General features: G+C 37.5%; 1 protein-coding gene across 1 annotated transcript in view; it reads right to left on the reverse strand.

Annotated features, from left to right (window-relative positions):
- Positions 1 to 1,378: 1,378 nt before the first annotated feature.
- Positions 1,379 to 15,795, reverse strand: part of SPINK5 (serine peptidase inhibitor Kazal type 5) — a 75,414-nt gene continuing 60,997 nt past the window's right edge. The window contains exons 27-33 of the mRNA XM_058732539.1: positions 14,026 to 14,153; positions 12,931 to 13,003; positions 11,720 to 11,847; positions 10,731 to 10,830; positions 7,001 to 7,131; positions 4,660 to 4,750; positions 1,379 to 1,677 (exon numbers count right to left, since the gene is read on the reverse strand). Of these exons, the coding sequence (XP_058588522.1) occupies positions 1,669 to 1,677; positions 4,660 to 4,750; positions 7,001 to 7,131; positions 10,731 to 10,830; positions 11,720 to 11,847; positions 12,931 to 13,003; positions 14,026 to 14,153 (660 nt within the window). The 3' untranslated portion in view covers positions 1,379 to 1,668. The remainder of the gene's footprint in view (positions 1,678 to 4,659; positions 4,751 to 7,000; positions 7,132 to 10,730; positions 10,831 to 11,719; positions 11,848 to 12,930; positions 13,004 to 14,025; positions 14,154 to 15,795) is intronic.

A 15,795-nucleotide genomic window follows, 5' to 3' on the forward strand; every position in this document is an offset into this window, starting at 1 on the left:
TTGTAAACGGTTTATTGTTTATATTTCAAATGTTCAAAGTGACATAAAAAAGCAACTACTTCTCAAAAAACAATATGTCTTGGCCATGAAGATAGAGTTTCTGGATTTCCGAGAACTACCCACTTAGGAGATAAAATCTCATGTTAAAGAATCTCTAACCCATCCCTTATATCCTGGAATTGCCAAAGAAAATAGCAACATTGTTTTCTCACTTTTTTTTTCTTTCCAGAAATGACAGTATTTTCATGCTTGAAAAAAAAAAAGGATTTATAACCTTCTTTTTTTTTTTCTGTTACCTTAATGATAACATAAGGGGAAAAACAGCATAGAATTGATTTTTCACGCAGTTACAAAGGACAATGATTACAAAATCCTAACTGTAATTGCCCTAGCAACAACTTATCTAAGAGAAAAGGGCAGAGGGAAAAAACAAAGTTAACTCCCCAAATCCAAGTAGACCTACCATTCTGGGTACAGTTCTTCAGCTGAGAACAACTTCAACCATGATGGATTCTCCATAGCTTTTTCCCTCTAGGATGTGTTTATCCCATCTAGGTGCTGTCACAGGATGTCAGTATCAAGATGCTGAACGTGACAGAGTTTCAGCGCTGAGGCAGGAGCTTACAAGCTGTTCCATCCCACCCCTACCTAGCACTTGTATTCCCTGGTTAATTTCTCAAGTGCATTAGCTCACTGTCTCATTTGGTGGCCTCTAGCTACATGTAGCACTTGAAATGTGGTTGGTCCAAACAGGTATGCTGTGAATATAAAATATCAATGACCTGCTAAAATGAAAGTGTATATTGACTATATTTTGAAATGATAAGAGTTTTGACATACTGGGTTCTAAATAAAATACATTATTAAAGTTGATTTTACCCATTTCTTTACCTACTAGAAAATTTGAGATTACATGTGACTTGAATTCTTTTTCTATTGGATTGTGCTGCTCTAGAGACTTGCAACACATTGGTAATTCTCATCTGCTTAGTCTTCTCCCAGACTGTGATATAGGAAATGGTCAATAGGCAACATGACCGAATATGAGAAACTACTGGTTTGTGTCTTTGGATGGTATCTGTGTCACAGAGGTAGTTACGCTCTGCATGGAAATACGGAAGTTACATAGGAGAGCTGGTAAAGTGACAGATATGGAAGGTGATTCATAGCTGGTTTGGCTTTATACAGCTCTTGAATGCCTGGAGCCCATACCTCCCTACCTCTCTTCTAGACATTTCTTCCTAACTAGGACAGCAACTTGAAACTGAAAAAAAAGTGAGCATTTTGTGTCCACCAATAGCTTAGCAAGACAAAAGGGTAGTTTTCAGCTTCTGTAAAGCCTGTAAATCCAGGCAGTGATGAAGAAATCCCAGAAATGGTGTTCTGCTGGGTTTACTTTTATTGAACAAGTAGTTGAACAGACAGCATTGTGATCAGGAGATTTTCAAGCACAGACAGATGGAGATATCTCTGTGCCCTTGGATCACAGATTCTAGGAGGAAAGAGATGAGAAAGACTGAAAGTCAGTGAGTCCATTCCCCCAACAGCACTGTATCATTTTCTATAGTAAATAATAAGCTCTGAAGAATTCTTTGTATATACAGATGGTGAGAGGCAATTCAGAATTAGGGCATATATTTTCCCTCATGGCTTTCTCCAATTCTTCCATCATTTGTCCTGGAAGAGAAGATGGATAGTTTAGGTGCTAGAAACTCAGAGATATAATAGAGATGTGGGCTATACATTTATAGTTATGTTGTAGTCAGAGAAATCCACAGATCCCTGCATTCTGCCAAGAACTCACCATTTAAAATCACTTCCACATTTATTCAATTGATTCAATGAGTACTGAACACCTAGTACATACTACCTGTTGAGACAGATACAAATACGAACTCTGTGCTTGATTACATGTGGTCCTCATGGTAATGAAAAGAGGTAGGTGTCATTAACATCGTTTGACAGAGCAGGGAACTGAGCTCCAGAGAAGGCTAGTGACTTGCCAAGGTCTTACATTTGGTCAGAACTTAAATCCAATTCCTCCAACACTAAGGCTTTACTATTACAGCTTCTTTGGGTTGTAAGAATTTAATCATCTCTCTGATTTTTAGAAGAAGGCAAGGGCCTCAGGAAGTTTTCTTCCATATTACTGTGCGTTATCAGCTAGTACCACCTGGAGCACCAGCAGCACTGTTGTTCTAAACCTAAACCTCCAGTTTAGTCCTCACATCCACCCCAGGAGATTTACTTTGGTTTGAAAGTGGAAATCTATGGTCTTGTTACATCTTTGAAAATCTTTGTCAGGAAATTTCCTTTCAAGGTAGCTAATTTTTATTTAATTGAGATATGTAATCCCTTTTCTAGAGCTCCTGGTTTTCAGAATCTCCTGATAACCAAGGGATAGTAGCAGAGCATAAGCTCTGAAGTCAGAAGACCTACACCAGACCCAAAATGTAATATTGAATAATTCTGATAATTGCAGGATCTTCCCCGGGCTGATTTTCTATAAAATGGGAAAGATAATAATCCCTGTCCTAATCACAGGCCTACTGTGAAGATGCGCACAAGGAAAGAGCACATAAAATTCCGAGTTACATAAATCATAGTAGTTATCGTACAATAGAAAATACTTCTTAGATATTAAGTGTAAGTATGTGTTCTAGGATCCTCGGTCTGTTATTCCAGGAAAGTTGTGATCTGGCGTTTAATTCATTCTTCAGACTCCAGACTGTCTTATAGAATCTTTCTATACAGGAACAAAGTTCAGGCAATAGGTTTCGACCTCCAGGACACGCATCATCATAGTCATCAGAGCAATGCTGGGCCATCACCCACCTGTACCACCTTGGTGTATCCAAGATCACACCACGAATCCTACAGAGGGAAATGAACCCATGTTCTGGACATCTTTTGTTCTAATGATTTATTCCATCATCTAATACCATAAATAAGTCCTGTTGTTAATAATGTCTGTTACATAATTCTAGTGGAAAGAACACACCCAAAAATGAAAGGAAGGCATTCTCTTACAAAACCTTTTAAAATGCTTAGCCCTGGCAACTTCCTTATTTGAATAAATACATCTTATCAGTATTTCCTATGGCAAATTCCTCATAAAGTACTTTTTGTCAAGTTGTCTACATGAGATAACAGCATGATATGGTCTGAGGTGTGGTCTTTAGGATTCACATAAAGAGTATTTTTACATCCCTGCCCTCAGTTATATGTAACAGGGTATGTTTGTGAGATGGGAGGGATAATATATTCTGTCAATAAGGAACAAACCACTAAGAATTTAAATGTAATAGTTAAAAAAGAATTTATATTTAATAAGACAGCAAACACAATAATAGGAGTAGAGCAAAAGTTTATACCTTTTCTTTATGGATGTGTAGAATCCAGAGAAAAGAGATGACTGCCAAGTACACACGAGGAAAAAGGAAGGTCTCCTGATTTCACCCCTATACTCTGCCTACTCTACCTGGCCTTCTAGCCGCTAACGTAAAACCGAAAACACCTAGCTTACGTCTCTTATTTTTCCAGTTTGCCATGTCAAGGCTCACTGAGTAGTTCTTTTGAACATGGTCTCATCTAGTGTTGCTTTGGAGCCCCAAATCTGGCAGAGAGGTTTCCAATTCCATTATTGCCAAAGCTTTTTATGGCAGTGGAGTGGCATGAAACCAGTTGTGAATAATAAGAAATATTTTTTTAGTAAATGTAATTGATTAAAATATTTTGTTTTATTGAATACAAATATATATTTTAACATCAAATGTAAATTTATTAAGCTATAATTTGTTAATATTATTAAAAATACATAAGCACTCTACCAGGGTCTGTTACTCTAAGTTTATACTATGGACTCTTTGTCTAACTTCATACTTTGGTCTCTTCAACATAACAATAATAAATGCCATTAGTTTGTAGACACTGTGCCAAATACTTAAAAGTCAGTATTTATTGACTATTTTCAATAACTTGGTGAGATCTTTGGTTTAGATCTTTGATTTGCCAAAGGTCTCATATATGAGGAATATAAAAAACTGAAATTTAAACCCCTAGTTACCTGAATAGTTTCTCTTATTTGAAAATTCCTACATTTTCCCCCAAGTTACATATCATCTTGCCTGAGGAAGAGCATCCTCAAATGCAATCATCAGGGAGAATGGCAAACCCAATAATGTGTGTCAAAACGTCTTTGCAGGGATTTAAGAAAGACCAGCTGTTCATGCCGGGAAACAGCTTAATGCACTATGAAGTGCAAGAACATGTGGCTTACACAGAAATGGTTGAAATTTGGTTCTGTCACTGTGTGACCACTCTCAATCTTTGTCCTGTCTTTTTATGGTAGATCACAGAAAATAAAACCTACTTTGCAAAAGTCGTATGTCAGGGACATTGCTTATAAACAATCTATTAATGATCCCAGTAAACAGTAAATATTTTAAAATATTAACTATTATATTATTATCCCTGCATATTTCAGTAATTAATTATCTTCACAAGGAAGACGTGACCAGTTCTGGGGTCACATGACCCAGAATCACTTCCCTAGCCGAGAAACGTCCATCAGCCAGTGGAAGACACAGAAGCAGAACCACTGCTCTGACCAGAACCAGTGTGGCTCTGACACTGTAATCACAAATGTGGTGTACTTACAGATGCTGGCACATCGAGAGGTGTTGTTCCTGGGGTGCTGTTCTCTTCACACCTCCCTTCACTGCGTATGTGTGTGCTAGTCTGGCGTATTCTAAAACAGAACAGAGGAAATTTAAAGGCTGGAAAAACTCACAGTTATAATGAGAAAACAACAACAAGGATCAATGTGGGTGACATCTGGGCATCACACCAGAACTGAAATTAAAGGTAGGACCTGGGATCTGAATTCAACTATTTTCCAGTAGGGATCACCCAGGTTCAGTCCTCTCTTCAGATTCAGCTCCAAATTCATTCCCCAGTCCTAGATCCATTCCATCGCATTTCAATCCACCTATCTACTTATGAAATTGTTCAACATTGGAAATAAACCTGGAAACTATCTAGTCCAAAGCCATTATTTTACAGATGGGAAAACTAGATAATGTGGGATTACAAAATATAATACATATACATAATAAAATACATAAAATATACTAAATATAGAATATAGATTTTATAAAATATAACAATACATAATCAGTTTGAATTTTATTGCTGGAAAAATCTTAAAAGGTATGAAATTTTAATGCCTCTCTTAAGAAATATCATATATTAAACATCTACTTGTTTGCCTCTGTGATGAGAAACTCACTATCTATCAAGATAGTTTGCCTTGTCTTTGGACATTGCTCAAGTCAAAATGGCTTCCCTCTAACTTCCTCTGAGAACACAGAAACCAGTACTATTCTCTCTTGCTTGGATAGCCTGGATCTTCTCTCCGTAATATATATTCCCAGTTCCTTTAGGTAAAAAATCCATCCTGAGGCATGCTTTATTAATATTTTTACCATTGAAGTGTGTGACTCAATGTTCCCTTGACTAGAGTATCACTTGTTATGGGTTTATACAGTTAATGGAATGACAAGAACACTGAGTGGATAATTTAGGCTCTGACCTTTACAGTAATGGGAAGTTGAAAATTTTCTGGGCTGAAGAGAAGGCATATATAAAACAAATTCCTGAATGGTTGCGTTCATTTCTTGAATGGAGATTTCTTAATTCTTAAAACTCTGTAAGATCCATGGATGGATTTCAAGAGATTTATGAGCCCATAGATAATAAACATACAAATTATTAATGTTGCTTCATTTTTTTTTCTTTTCTGGAAAGAGGTAACTTTCTCCATATCGACAAAGAAATTTTTGATCCCCAAATGTTTAAAGAACTACCACCTTGGATATAACAGTAGTGTAGTGGACAGAAAAGAAAACTGTATTTAGATCTAAACCAACAAGGTTAAAATCCTGTCTGATCTACTTCTTAGCTTTGCGACTTTAAACAAATTACCTAGACTCTCTGAGCCTCAGATTCATCCTCTGTACAATATAGTGAGGATTCAGTGAGAGGATTAAAGTGCAAGTGCTTTACCTACAGACGTGAGAACACATAAAACACTCTTCAGATGTTATTCTAAGTATATGAACTGCAGAGGGTACCATCCTCACATTCTGACCTTTGCTTATAGTGTCCTCAGAAGACTAGAACATACATGGACTACAGTGCAAATCTAGGTGGGGTGAGGCAGGATGGAAAAGTCAAGATTTGTCACCATGCTTTCACTCCGAGCTGGTCCAATGGAGGCTGGGAACGGAGGGGAGGGTAAGACAGTATTTGAGCAGAAAACAACAGAGCTAAAACCAATGATGACAGTATTAAAACAAATCCCTTATATTTAATTTCAAATAAAAATGGCAATTCTTCTTAACAACCTAGTGAAGTCAGCTGGCTCAGAGAACAGTGTGCATTTCTCCAGTGGAAAAACTGAATCTCCGAATGATAATATGCCCAAGATGCACAAATCTGAGAGCCCACAGCAAGTCTGCCATTTGTTCCCAGTTGCTTTCTCTTGCATGACACCACTTCTTCACCAAGAAGACTTGGAGAGGATCTGAAATACCTGGCTATCAGGTAGTCAATAGGCCCAGTAGAGGTTATAGGCTGGGCTGACTCAGCATAGCAATAATTCTCAACTTTTTCCTTTTTATATAGTGGGTGGACGATGTTCACATTCTCCTGAGTACACATGGGCTAATAGAAACTTTCTCTAATTGTTATAACCCCACCACTTTTCCTTTTTCTTCTACTCAGTAAAGTATATAAGCAATTTAGCCAAAAGGATAATCTTCAATGTTCTCTATTTTATATATGAATAAGATCATCCACAAATTTTGAATTTTTAACTGTTATGGTTAGTAAATTGGTACAACACACCTCAAATTGCTATCAGTGCAGTGCTGTGGGTCAACACCACAGTCAAGAACCTCTACCCTTGAAGATATAATAGTGCAACTTGTAGACTTACAGGTTTTCATGACAGAGCATGCAGGGATTGTTGTATGTCTGGCCATCATCACCACAGACAGGATGTAAATTCTTCGGGCAAAGGTAACCCATCTTGGGTAATACTCGGTAGTGTTTGCACATCTCAGAATCCTGAGCAAGCAAAACATAAATCAGATTTTGTCAATGGCACTCAAGAGGGATGGGCTTGGAAAAACCTTTTGATTTCCTCAGTCACATCTGAATAAAAGATTAGTAAAGGAACTGTAACATAGGTCATAGGCACTCACTATTTAAAAATCAACCAACCCACTTCTAAATAACTCATGATTCAAAGTAATCATAATGGAATGTAGAAGTGTTTTGAACTGAATGATGACAAAACTACCAGATGTCAAATCACAGCAGCTAAAGCAGTGATATGGGGACAGTTGTAACAATTTTATAATTGGCAAAGAAGAAAGTTTTAAGATCAGTGACCCAAACTTTCATGTCGAGAAGCTAGCAAATAATAAACAAACTAAATTCAAAGAAAATAGAAGAAAACAATAATACAGAAGAGAAATTAATGAAATAGAAAACAGAACAAAGCCAACCACTGGTTGTTTAAAAAGATTAATAAATTGATAAACCATTTGCAAAACTGATAAAGTCAAGAAATATACATTACCAATATTAAAAATAAAAAGGGGTTTCACTAGATATAGATATTAAAGGATGATGTGGATATGTTATAGCTATATGCCAATAAACATGACAACTTAGATGAAATTAATAAATTCCTTAAAAACCACTCTTTGAAATAGACTGAAAAGATAGAAAATTTAATAGTATCTTATCTGTAGCCATTCATACAGAAATACTTGTTTGCTAGTGTAGTTGTTTAGATAAATAATTAAAACATCCAAATAGACTGCTTTAGATTATGGTGAGTTCCATATTAATAGATAATCAGGGAGAATTTAGACAAGCACTGTCAATGAATCACTGACAAAGGTAGGACTGAACCACATATATCCTTAGTATTTTTTCATGTATCTGCTGCTACAAGGTTCAAAACTACTAGGATAAAGCATTATACAGAAGCATCAAAGACAGGCTGCTTTTCTTTTTTTTATATATTAAAAAACAATTTTAATGTTGATTTATTTTTGAGAGAGAGAGACAGAATGCGAGTGGGAGAGGGGCAGAGAGAAAGGGAGACACAAAATCTGAAGGAGGCTCCAAGCTCTGAGCTGTCAGCACAGAGCCGGATATGGGGCTTGAACTCACAAACCGCGAGATCGTGACCTGAGCCAAAGTTGGATGCTTAACTGACTGAGCAACCCAGGCATCCCTGCTTCTCTTTTTTCTTATGTAGTACAACAACTCTGAACCAAGTATGGTTGATTCTACCTTCAGAGCAGACCCAGGATCCAACCACCTCTCATGACTTCTACCACCACTGCTGTGGTATAAACTACCTCCATCTCTTCCATTGATGACTGCTATGACTAGCCAGCTGTCCAGATTTTGCTCTTGCCTCCCTGTAGTTTATTTTCAATATAGTATGCAAAGTTATTCTTTTAAAAAATAAATCAGATCACATCACTCCTCTTTATAAAACCTTGGTTCAGAATGATAGTCAGTGTCTTTATTTTTTTAATATTTTTTAATGTTTTATTTATTTTTGAGACACAGACACAGCATGAGTGGGAAGGGGCAGAGAGAGAGGGAGACAGAATCTGAAGCAGGCTTTAGGCTCCAAGCTGTCAGCACAGAGCCCGACATGGGGCTCGAACTCATGGACCATGAGATCATGACCTGAGCCCAAGTCTGACGCCCAACCAACTGAGCCACCCAGGGGCCCCTCAGTATCTTTAGTCTGGTCTACAAAATCCTATATAATATGGCTTTCTGTTACTTTAATGACCTCCTCTTCTATGGCTCTCTTTGAGGTTACTCTATTTCAGCTACACTGGATTCTTTGCTGTCTTTAACCCCTTCCTTGGAGCTTTGCTATTCTTTTCTTGGAATGCTGTCTTCTCACTTACATGTATGGAATCAATCCCATTAGGCCTTGGTGTAAATGTACCTGTACAGGCTACTTAAAATTGTATCCCCCTCCTTACTCCGATCCCAGCACAATGTAGCAAACTACATCGTTATTTTATTTTATTATCCCCTTGGATTTATGCTTTATTCATTTATGTTATCGATTACCTATGTTCTTCAAATATAAACTCCATGAGTGTAGACAGTTTTGTCTGCTGTGTTTATGGCTATCATTCTCATACACATAAATAATGCTTGGAAAATGTGGGTGTTCAATAAACATTTGTCAAATGAATGGATGGATGATGAAATGAATAATGGATATGGTTCTCATCTCCAAGGAAAAGCTCAGCTCAAAATGAGATTGTACATTAGGAAGAACCTTGATGAGGCTTCTGGTCTGCTGGCAATACCTCATTTCTTGACTTAGGTGCTATTATCACAGGCGTGGTCCCTTTGTGATATTTCATGTAGCTGTACACTCATGAAAAGCATACTCCTTCTATATGACTATTACACTTCAGTAAAATGTTTAAAAAAAAACAGTGAATAAATCTTAAATGTTCTCAACACACACAAAAATGGTAGTTATATGAGGTGATGGCAATGTTTGCTAACACTATGGTGGTATCATTTTGGAACAAAGAAGTGTACTAAATCCACACACTGTACATCTTAAATTCACACAATGTTATATGTCAATTATATCTCAATAAAGCTGGGGAAAAAAAGAACAGATTTGTGAATAGTTTATTTTCATGCTTATGGGATTCCTAGCGAAGTGTCTAATTTACTAGAAATATGTCATTACTATGTATTTCACTAGTGCAACTCATCTATTATCCTACTTAAATTGGGCAAATAATAAGATAAAATTCATGTTTGATACTTTTCTTTCTTTTTTTCTTGGTCATCGGACTAGGTGCTAAAGTCTTACTTTTCGGGGCCAATTTGATATTCTACTTCATGAGTATACTTCATGTTCTCTTACCCCCCTTTCCTCCTTTCTAGTCCCCACCTTGGCAAAGCTCTAAAAAAGCAAACAGTGGGGCACTTGTTTGGCTCAGTTCATTAAGCGTCCAGCTTCGACTCAGGTCATGATCACACAGTTCATGAATTTGAACCTGACATTGAGCTCTCTGCTGCCAGAGCAGAGCCCACTTCAGATCCTCTGTCTCCCTCTCTCTCAGCCCCTCTCCCACTCGCACTCTCTCTCTCAGGCTAATTTACACTAAGGTATACATTACTGATGGCCTTCAACTTGTATTTTGAAGAAGCAAGTTTTAACCACTGTGAATTGCTGATCGGTGGAATTTCACAAGTTTGAACATGCTCAGCATACCTCTCTGGGCTATTGGGAGGAGGGCTGGTTTGGGGATGAGGAGCAAAAGGAAGCTGGATGAGGAGTCTTTCTGGTCTGCTAAAATTATTTATTGGACCACATGAGCAATAAGTCACATTCATGTTTTAAAATGTTGAAAACGTACTAAATTGGCTTGGAGCAGGACTAATAATCTAAAAGAGCACAGAATAATATGCCCAGTCATCCTAGAACTCTCACTGAGCATGAACTACAGACAAAGGATTTGGAGTTACACTGGATTAGCCTTTCCAAGGCCTTTCCATAGAAATGAATTTCATGGAGAGCAAGTGGCAACACGCCCCAAGCATAGGTGCTTTAAGTTAATGAGTAGCTTTTCTGAAGCAGCCATTCTTACCAGAGAAGAACTGGAGGAAGCTGGGCTGTTTTTCTCTGCAGAAGATCTAATGTGGGATGACTTTTCTCGAATTCTTGCCCTTTCCAAAGCTTCTTTTTGACTATAGAAGAAGACAGAAAGTAGTTTAAAGGTATAGCCACAAAGACTACCTCCTATAACTTCCAGGGGGATGTTAAGTAACCCTGAATAAAATGTGATATAGAACATTCAACCAGAGGATGATGTAAAGAAAGGTACACAAAGGCGAACTGGTTTAGAGTGCTCATCACTTAATCGACATATAACCTTGGACAAGTTGCTTCAATTCCTTGAGATTAGCTTTCCTAGAACATAAAAAGAGGGTAGTATTGATGATTCTTATCTCCAGGAACATACTACAAAGAGCTAAAAAAAAAAATACTGATTATTATTATCATGTTCACACAGTGTTTTTCATAGCCATGCTCATTAATCTCTACCATGTCCATTGTCCCCAAATATGGTTGTTTGTCAAAATAACCTAGAAACCCTTTCTAAAAAACAAGTTCCTTAGCTCTGAATTTTCTGACAATATATTTTGGGGTGTAAAAATCTATATTTCTTAAAAAGAGACTTCTCTGATGAGTCTGATCTAGTCACAGAACAAAGATTTGGAACAATTTCTTGTAGCTATGATCCTGAGAGTTGAAAAAAATTTTTCTTTTGAGTGACACAGTTAGTAAATATCATAGTTAGAATTTACACCTGGATTTCCTGTCTCCAAGTCCAAGTGTTCTTTCTCCTATACCAGGTGTTCTCAACTTTTAAGGGCCTTGAATCTAAAGACTTATTTTAAGGATTCCATTGATTTGTGTGCACACATTTATTTAACCAGCAGCTCCTAAAAATGCAATTTCCACATATCCTATCTCCATGCTTTAATAAAGACTCCTTTTTGCATTGAAAAATATAAAAATAAAAATAAAATGCAATTGCCCCAATGAAGAGGGTAACAGGATCCTCTTACTCACATGATAGTTCTGCACATGTAGCACTTGTTTTTGTATAACTTTCCATCAGCACCTCGCACGGGGTCATTCTCTCGCGTGCACATGAGCTCATCATTCCTCACGTACTCCCGAAAGTTACTGCACTCATCCTAGAAAATGAGAAAGGGCAAGTGAACAGGACTTTCCCCCTTCTTGGCTTGGTGGCTTTCTCAAGCTTGATTTCTGAAAGTCTTTTCTTAGCTCTGAGTTCAGACTCAGTGCACTTCCCCTGGCAATGTAGGCCAAGGAGCACCCAGACTTTAAACTTTCCATCCCCCACTTCATTCTGAATCTCTCTGCACTGGTCCCAAAAATGCAGGGGGGTAATTCTTGACAGATCTCCTTGTCTCCCATACCCTTTCCTTCCTTGCTTCCTTTCTTCCTTTCTCTCATTTTCCACATGAGGTGTACTTTTGACCCAAGGACAATATCACAGGAATCTAATGCTACAAATGTGATTATTATTGCAAAGGACCAAACATGTCTTCTTTGCATTGAAAAGTAAATAGAAAAGGCAGCATCACACATACACACTATTGAGTCATTGATGCTCAGAAAGCCATCTGGAGGAAACAGAAAAAAGAGATCAAGGAGAGAAGCTGAAGAGGAAGCTTTGAAATTAGTTTATATTACCTGAATTGTAAAAATCAATGTCAACAAACTACCTGAAACCTCATTTCACATTTAGTGTCAGAGATAAGCATGCAGTTGAGGTTGTAAAGATTTTTACACTCTATTTTTCAATCCCTATTTCTCCCAAAGAGGAGAGAATAAAGCAATAGTGGACACACACTGCAGGAAAATTCTCTACAAAATTGAGAACAATGTTAAACCTTAAGGACAGAAAAAAATGTTGTTATAACCAAAATGCAAATATTAGCAGTCTCTTTTCTTTGAAGCAGAACATTAGCATTTTTATTATCCAAAAACTGGAGAATGTAAGATGCTGAGGATAGATGGCAAAATAGTCATCTTCATATCTTTTAAGAAATAATCTTTGTGGGGTGCCTACGTGGCTCCGTGGGTTGAGTGTCCAACGTGGGCTCACGGTTTGTGAGTTCCCAGCCCAGCATCGGGCTCTCTGTTGTCAGTGTGGAGCCTGCTTTGTATCCTCTGTCCTCCTCTCTCTGTTCTGTCCCTCCCCTGCTCGTGCTCTATCTCTCAGAAATAAATAAACATTAAGAAAAAATAACCTTTGCGTCATTTGAGGGCTTGGTGTTTGATTTTTCTTCATCGTTCTGTTTTCTTTCATTAGCTTCTCGTTCACTGCAGAATAAAAAGGGCTAGATCATTTTTTTTTATAGGGTTATTAGTGAGTTTTTTAAACTAAGTATTTCTCTAATTCTAAACCTTAGCAAATTTAACACCATTTTCTTGAATCTAAAAAATATCTAATATCTATCTATATATATATTTACTAATGAGTCCTAATTGTTGGAATTGTCATAATTCATTTGTGGCAATGTTATCAACTTTCATAAGTTCAGCTACTATGCTGTCACCCGAATGATATATGCTCCTAGAAGGCCATTGCATGTTTTCCTTAGTAAAATATTTGTATGGCCCTCATGTGGTGTGATGTTTCATTTCTCTTTTTTCTTTTTCATATTAAATTAGAACTGAACTCTCCAATATTCATTTTCATTATATAGTTATATTGCTTTAAAGTTTATAAATGTTTAAAAAATATTATCTCCTTGAATCCCCACAGAAAGTCTATTATGTAGTAATTTCTTCCTTTATATATAAGAGGAAGTGAAACGCTGCAGAGTGAACTGGCGTGTCCCGTGTTCCTCAGCTCCTGAAAGACTGTGATTTTGGCACACTTTACAACAGCTGTCTCCCTGTCCCAGATGCTCCAGGTACAATTATGCTTCTCATTATCAAAATGAAAATTTCTTATGAGAGTGTTCTAGAAGCTTACTGTCCTCTTCTAAAGTGAAGGCCTACTATATTTTTAATGTGTGATGCCCAGGGTCTTAACTTTTAAATTAAAAAGAATTATCTCTAGGGCACCTGGGTGGCTCAGTCACTGGTTGAGTTTCGGACTTAGGGTCAGGTCATGACCTCATGATTTGTGGGCTCGAGCCCCACATTGGGCTCTCCAGTGTTAGAGGAGAGCCCGCTTCAGATCTTCTGACCCCCTCTCTTTCTGCACTTCCCTGACTCACTCTCTCTCTCAAAAATAAATATTAAAAAAGAGACAAAAAAAAACATTACAAAAAAATAACTATCTCCTCACAAATGAGCACAACATGACAAAGTGATTGATAAACCTCTTCACGTACAAGATGCTCTGACACATAGCACACTTGTTGACGTGCATCTTGCCATCGGGGCCTCGAACAGGGTTATTTTCTCTTGTGCAGATAAGCTTTCCCTCTCTCACCATGCTCCGGAATTCATGGCATCGATCCTGAGGGAAAAAGAGGTGTTAGATAGTCTGATCTCTAAAACTTAAAATTTTTTTTTCTAATGTTTATTCATTTTTGAGAGATGGAGAGAGACAGAGCATAATCAGGGTAGGGGCAGAGAGAGAGAGGGAGACACAGAATCCAAAGCAGGTTCCAGGCTCTGAGCTGTCAGCACAAAGCCAGATGCAGGGCTCGAACTCACAAACCGTGAAATCATGACCTGAGCCAAAGTCAAACGCTCAACCGACTAAGCCACCCAGGCGCCCCGGATCTCTAAAACTTTAAATGTAACTTGCGAGATATAAACTCATAATACTTAAGGGGGGAAATAAAAATCTAGAGACAACAAAATGTTGGAGATGGAATGTGTTTCAAAGGAACTTTATTCAATATCTGCTTATGAAATTAGAATCCTCTCTATAGCATCCCAGTGGAATTCTACTACTGTGTCAGGCAGCCTGTAGTGTGTTAACACAATTTTCAGCAGGCTGAGTGCTACACCTGTCTCCCTGCACCTCTACATAATACTCCACACATACAAAAGCCCTGGAATGAACTGAAAGATGTTCTCTTGGCAAAAATCAAGTCTGTATTATCATATGCCAGGCATTTTGTTGTGTGCTCTAGTGGATTTCCTTGGGTTGTCATAAAAAAAACCTAGAAGATAAACATTCATTATCCTCATTTTACAGATGAGAAAATAAGGCTCAAAGTGATGAAGTAATTAAAGTCAACATTGGAATCGTGTTCAGAAATCTGTCAACAAGCTTTCCCGTCTTCTGGGCTTTCACCTGGCAGAGAATAAAACTCCTAAGCACTTGTAAGAAGGTAATGTGGCTTTGTACATTCATTGAAAAATAAGAACCTTAAAAAAAAGGCAATGGAATGGAGTCCATAGGATCTGGAAATTTTTGGACATCTACAGAAATTTGTAAGTTCAAAGAGCCAAAGTAGAGATATGGGAAGATGCCCTTGAAAGACACCACTAGTAACCTAGATGATAGTTAACCTTCTTTCTTTAAAGTGTGATACCCATGAACAACTCCAGAACTACTTTTAACTGCAGCAGTAAAAAAGTCCTCTGGAATTGAATACTTGATCCAAATACTAAATATCTCACAGCCATCATTTTTGGGAGTTGCTGTATTTCCTTTTCCATACACTCCAAATGCCACACACTTATATGTTTATGATAGCACCATATTGCAATCTTTGCTTTATGGGTGCAATCTCCGGCTTTTCTATTTATTATCTCTGTGTAGTTAACTTCCCTTGAGTTTTTCTCAACTGAAAAATTGCAACAGTACCGCCTACTGCATTGATTTTGGGAAGGCCTGTTTATTAGTTTTTTTAAGGAGGTATAACTGATGTACAATATTATACTAGTTTCAGGTATACAACATAGTGATTTGGCACTTGCATACTTTGCAAAATGGTCATCACAATAAATCTAGTTACCATCTGTTACCATATAAAGTTAATACATTGTTACTGACTATACTCCCCATGTGTACTTTATATCCCCATGACATTTATTCTAGAACCAAAAGTTTCTACTGGGCTGGTTTATATGATGATGCATGTGTTCTGTGAAAAATTTTACTTTGCATTTGTAGGTAAGACCATAGTTCTCTTTTTGGCACA

The sequence above is a fragment of the Neofelis nebulosa genome, chromosome 1, assembly GCF_028018385.1.
Source record: "Neofelis nebulosa isolate mNeoNeb1 chromosome 1, mNeoNeb1.pri, whole genome shotgun sequence".
NCBI lineage: Eukaryota > Metazoa > Chordata > Mammalia > Carnivora > Felidae > Neofelis > Neofelis nebulosa.